This window comes from Stegastes partitus, unplaced genomic scaffold, assembly GCF_000690725.1.
Source record: "Stegastes partitus isolate 25-593 unplaced genomic scaffold, Stegastes_partitus-1.0.2 Scaffold1317, whole genome shotgun sequence".
NCBI lineage: Eukaryota > Metazoa > Chordata > Actinopteri > Pomacentridae > Stegastes > Stegastes partitus.
The window spans coordinates 1-6,150 of NW_007579048.1; the positions used below are offsets into that span (position 1 = coordinate 1).

General features: G+C 37.6%; 1 protein-coding gene across 1 annotated transcript in view; it reads left to right on the forward strand.

Annotated features, from left to right (window-relative positions):
• Nucleotides 1-277: 277 nt before the first annotated feature.
• Nucleotides 278-6,150, forward strand: part of vps35 (VPS35 retromer complex component) — a gene marked incomplete at its 5' end in the record, with an annotated part of 16,116 nt that continues 10,243 nt past the window's right edge. The window contains 5 exons of the mRNA XM_008298438.1: nt 278-507; nt 1,238-1,361; nt 2,546-2,728; nt 4,649-4,868; nt 5,368-5,451. Coding sequence (XP_008296660.1) covers nt 278-507; nt 1,238-1,361; nt 2,546-2,728; nt 4,649-4,868; nt 5,368-5,451 — 841 coding nt within the window. The remainder of the gene's footprint in view (nt 508-1,237; nt 1,362-2,545; nt 2,729-4,648; nt 4,869-5,367; nt 5,452-6,150) is intronic.

The window sequence follows — 6,150 nt, forward strand, 5'->3', positions numbered from 1 at the left end:
GAAGTGCCTCACAGTCAGAAGCTGCTGTGATAGCGCCACCACATTGCTATTACCAGGACTACGTACATTCAGGTATAAACGTGTTTCAGTTATGAGTTGCTCAACAGGTTAAATCTGTCGGCTGCAAACACACTGCTGCCACCGCGCGGCACAAAAGGAGAGGAACAGCAGGACAGCTGCAGACTTCAGCAGCTGCAGCCACACTGCCCAAGTTTTCTGCAGTCACACTTCATTTTCTCCAGGAAATGCCATCTAGTTTTCAGATTTAAGTCCCAAGGATAAAGAATTGCATAGTATTTAAAGTGTGCAGCTTGTTATACATTCGATTATTATGTGCTTCTTTAAATTTCAATGTTTTGATTGTGAAGTTCGACTACATTTATAGCTTGACTTTGTGGTGTGATCTACAGGACAAGAACAAGTTGATGGATGCTTTAAAGCATGCTTCGAACATGCTGGGGGAGCTGAGGACCTCCATGCTTTCTCCAAAGAGCTACTATGAGCTCTGTATCCTTTGCTTTTTTTGGTTATTTATATATGTCACATCTAAACTTGTGTTTCATGTTTTTGTTGAATGTGGAGCCACTTTGAGCTGAATAAATTAAATGCACTACTTTGATATGTTGTCACCTTTCCCTCTCTGTCATCACTGTGTAGTCTTAAGCAGTGTCCTGCACACAAGTCTGTGATTGGTTACATGTCATGAGTAAGAGCTAAACAAAAATGAAGCTAGTAGGTGCATTTGTAGACTCAAGCAGCTCTGCTTTCAAAGATAAGGTAGCCTGCATTGCTAAAGTTGTAACGACTGCAATATTCAGGCCAATGCCTGAATAAATCCCTTATAACTGTCAGTGCAACTGGAACATGCTTTCCATGCCTGTGTGTCTAAAATTTCATCCACTGAAATAATGGTGCTTAAAACAGATATTTGGTTAGAGGAGAGACTGTACAAAGAGATTCTTAGTCATCTACACCTTAATAATTCATCATTAAAAGAGTTGTAATTGAAGTGATCACTGCTGGATTTAGGAGATTCCAGGATTTGTACATACATTCAATGAATGGACCTCAAACACAGTGAGAGCTGAAAGTTTTTTGGTGCAATATTTGGAGTTGAACATTTAAAAATTAGCTCATTTTATAATCTTGTGTAGGAGAAGCTGCATGCTGCTAATGTAAATGTTGGGGATGTAAGTGAATGGGGTCGTCTGCATTGGTCCCTAACCATTGTTTTCAGATATGGCTATCTCTGACGAACTCCACTACCTAGAGGTTTATCTGACTGATGAGTTTGCCAAGGGACGCAAGGTGGCAGATCTTTATGAGCTGGTCCAGTATGCAGGCAACATCATTCCAAGGCTGTGAGTATCACCTTAACTGAACTTTGATTAAACAGCTTTAGAAGGTTTTCCAACATTAGTGGTCATCACAGTGTGCTGGGGAGCTACCCCCTTTCCAGGTACCCAAGCAAGAAAGGCTGATTGACAGTGGGAAACATAAATTGATTGTACAGTGCCTATATTCAAGTATTCACCCCCTTGAAAGGTTCCCTCTTTTATTGCGTTTCAACATGGAAACATAATCAATTTCATTTGGCTTTTCGAACAAGAATTTCCAGAAAGAGCTCATCATTGTCAAAGTTCTACAATGTTCTGTCAATTATTTAAAAATATGAAAGCAAAAATAATAGGACTGGACCCGAATAGTCGAATAGCCAACTATTTGTTCGCTGTGCTAGAATCGGGATATCAATTTTGATATCCGAATATTTAAAAATGTCATATTAAATGTTGGCTAGAGTTCACCAAAAGGCATGGAGGAGACACTGAAGTCAACTGTAGGAAGGTTCTTTGGTCTAATGAGACAAAATTGAGATAAAATAAAGTTTTTGTTTAATTTTGCAGAGTTGCTACATTTTTTTACAGCTCTATGCATCAACAGACAGAATAGAACAAAAAGTGAACAGTAAGGTACAGAATAAGCCACATATGTATAAAACCACATATAAAAGCCATATCGTCGTTTTGATATCTAATATATATCACACATTTCTGAAAACCCATCTACATATTACTACTAGGAGCAACATATTGTATACTCTGTGTAAACAGATACACAATGCTACGGGAATCCGGACAACAACCGTGTAGATCAAATATGTGGCTGGCTGGACACATCAAATAGTTCAGATAAGCTGCTGTTTATTGAATAGAGTCAGAGAAGTGGGGACAGTAACAGTGCAATACATGTGACCGTATAAAATGATCTGTGGCATCTACCTGAAGGTAATAGTTCATAGCCAGAAAAAACAAAACAAAACAAAAATGGTATGAGGGGTCCTTCAGGATTAAAGTGAAAGTGGGTCTATGGGCAATTTTGAAAAACCAAAAAATATCTTGGAAATATTTGACATGTCCAGCTCAAATTTTACAAATATCTTTAGAAATATTGATGCATATTTGTGTTGGATTTTTGTACTTTAAAGTACAGAATAATATAAATATCTGTAAGATCAAGCATGTTTGCCTGTCGCCTCTCTCCCCAGCTATCTGCTGATCACAGTGGGTGTGGTGTACGTTCGCTCCTTCCCCCAGTCTCGCAAGGACATCCTGAAAGACCTGGTAGAGATGTGTCGTGGCGTCCAGCACCCACTCAGAGGCCTCTTCCTCAGAAATTACCTTCTGCAGTGTACACGCAACATACTACCAGATGATGGAGAGCGGGCAGAGTACGTCAAGCTGTCTGTCTTTGTGTTTTCCAGTCACTGCACATTCCCGTAGCATCAATGCTGTCATGCAGCAGCAGTGGACTTGTTCAATTTCAATAGCAGTGGAATTCTAGTTTATTTTGGAAATACTGTACCAGTCAATAATGTACCAGTCAATAATGTGGACATGTCTACTCATTCAAAGGTTTTTAATAATTTTTTACTTTGTAGAACAATAGTTAGGACATTAAAAGTTATGAAATAACACTTGCGAAAAATGTAAGCCAACTTTTGTTTTGATAACAACTTAGAATTTTTCAAATCGCACTCCCCGCCCCTGTCGGTCCCAATAGTCACCCTCATAAAAGTGGACCAGTAATATGAAATATTAAGACCATTAAGAGCAACCCAAAGCTATTGAAAACATTATCAAAGGAGTAAGACAGTTTAAAAGCTTTGGAGCTGCTACTGCACAATTATTTTCCTCCTGTGAAAAAGTTGTTCTTGTAAAATGTATACTTGTTTAAAGTAGCAATTTAAAACAGCATTTTATCTTAGCTGGCCAGTTAACTAAGGATCTGGAGAAGGGGTTCAATTGGCTTTCGTTTTCAGGTTACCTAAAATAAAATGCAGTTAGCATAGCTGTTCAATATTAGCTCATTAGCTTGCTAGTTACTTAGCTTATGTTAACTTTTTAGCATGCTAGCTTTAGCTTAATGCACTTGACCAGCATTTTATAGTGATTATATTGACACTTAAAAGTCTAATTAATAAAGCTTGTTATTAAAGAGGGAGATAGATAGATAGATAGATAGATAGATAGATAGATAGATAGATAGATAGCTTACAGGTAAGAAAATGACAGGTAAATGACACAATGGTGACGTGAGCGAAACCTACGAAATATCGTGTCAACATTCACACCAATGACATTGACATTAAAAATTTCTTGATTCTGAAATGCAGGTCTAATGTAAAAACATAAACAATCTCAAAACTGACTAAAACTTTATCAAAATTGGTCCAGCAGAAGTTGAAATAGTCACTTTCGGGGTTTAACAGCAATTTTGAATTTTGAAATGATTGTCAATGCATTCAGTATTCTTAATGTCCAGCCATTTGGTATGGGTGACAGGTATTGTTTTTTTAGAAATATCATAACAGGGACATTTGTCATGCATTTGGAACCAAAAATATGCCAACTTATCAGAAAATGTATAAAGTCTATAATGAATACCAACAAATATTTTGCACATATTCTTTCTTGGGGTCCAATGGACCCCAAAAGACCTTCTACGTATGGCAACATGAAAGTCCTGAATAGGGTTAAGTACAGTTACAACCCTCCTCATGCCAGGCAGCCATTAAAAAGCTAACCCTTTTTAGCATTTAGCTTCAAAGCTAGCACTAATGCAACACATCAAATTGAACTGGAGAAACTGGTACTTGAGTTTATGTAAGTGAAACAACTGAATCTACAAAACAATGGACGTTATGCAAAAAATATTTGTGATGAAAATTTTTATTTTCTTACCTGAAAAATCTTTTTTGGGCTCCAGAACAGTTTTCAACTGAGAGACATGAGGCTTCACCAATGAGCTCAGTTTGTTAGTGGGCATGGACTGTATTGATAACATGACCACAGCTCGTTTCTGATTCGTCAGACTGAGAGTGTTACAACTATCCCTGGTCTCCCCTACTACTTACAGAAATTACATTATTGCACATGCCAGTGGTGTTGCACAGATTTTTTCATGAATACAAATATTGACATAAGTATTAATATTGCACAGATTATTATTTATATTTCACAGATATTATGTAAGTAGAGAAATACCTCTGTAGAGTGTAGAAAACTGCCAAGAAAAAATGAATACATTTTTATAGGCAATGTATTTTCACATATGTCCCTTTTCTAAACTTGTATTTTTTGCTCCACAGGGGAACAGAAGAGATGACTGGTGATATCAATGACTCTATCGACTTTGTCCTTCTCAATTTTGCGGAAATGAACAAGTTATGGGTTCGAATGCAGCATCAGGGTCATAGCCGGGACCGAGAGAAGAGAGAAAAGGAAAGACAAGAACTTAGGATTCTCGTGGGCACCAATCTAGTTCGCCTGAGCCAACTTGAGGGTGTCAACGTGGACAAGTACAAACAGGTGTGTGGCTTTTGTTGCTTATTAGATTTATGTTGAGATAATAACTTTACAGTGACACTAGCAGTGTGCAGAGGTACACATTGGTTGGTATTTTTCCTAGTGATTTCAGTAAAAAAAACATTTTGAACTCCGAAAAATAAAAGACGCTGGGTGAAGGTTACTTTCAAATAAAATACTCAGTGTCTATTTGAGTCCTCCTCGTATTTATGAAATAAAAAGCTTCAGTGATATAGGGGTGCTAGGGTACCACTTTTGGGCACTTTTGTAACTAAATATAAGAAAAAAAAATACATGTCACAAAAATATCTGTATTGTTTGTTTCAGCATTGTTTGTGTCGTTTGATTCTGGAGAGTTTTTTTTGATGTTTTTTCATCTCAAGCATCTTTTGCTGCGTTTTTCATAAATTCAGACAGATACTTTACATTTGCTTTGCTGTTTTGGTAATTTGGCAATTGTCTATTCAAGTTATTTGTCATCTGTGTGTGTTTGTCTCCACAGATTGTTCTTCCTGGAGTGCTGGAACAGGTTGTGAACTGCAGAGACTCACTGGCTCAGGAATATCTAATGGAGTGCATTATTCAGGTGAGTGTTTTCTTCCATCTCTTCTAACTTTTGCAAAATGTCCACTTCAAGGTTTGTAGGAACTAAGAGTGTACTCTCTGTTAGACCAGCTGGATTCTCTGGGTCTAGACGCCCTATGTCATCAGTGCAGGCTTACTTAAATGGAGAGCGGACCAAGCAGTTATCAACATGCTGCCACAAGACCTCTGTTAATCGGTATGCAGGTTTAGGAGTCAAAACAACAGGATCAGCACATTTAATATCTGCAGTCCACAGGTTTTCAGATTTTATGGCTCTGTCTTTTATACTGTATCACACTTCTCAACAAAATAACATTCCACATATTTCAGAGCTTTACTTTTGATGGCAGAAACATGGAGGCTGAACTAGCCTCACATGACCTTCAGAGAATCAGACAATTATATGCAACTTGCAGAAAATCTCATGGTTTCATGGTCTTTATGTTTTAATCCTCAGCAACAGTCAAATGTGACTCAGATAGAGGATCGTAGGAACTAATATGTTAAGCATAACGATGAGAGCATTCCCTCCCAGGTGAGAGATTTGTTTCATCCTAACAGTGTCAGAATTATTTCAGACTGAGCTAAAAATACTGTTAACCCTTTACAGTTGATTTGCTGTGCAAATTTAATCCCAGCAAATACACAGCATAGGACAGTTTCAGGAATATGGAAAAGAATGGTTTCCAATCAGCATTTT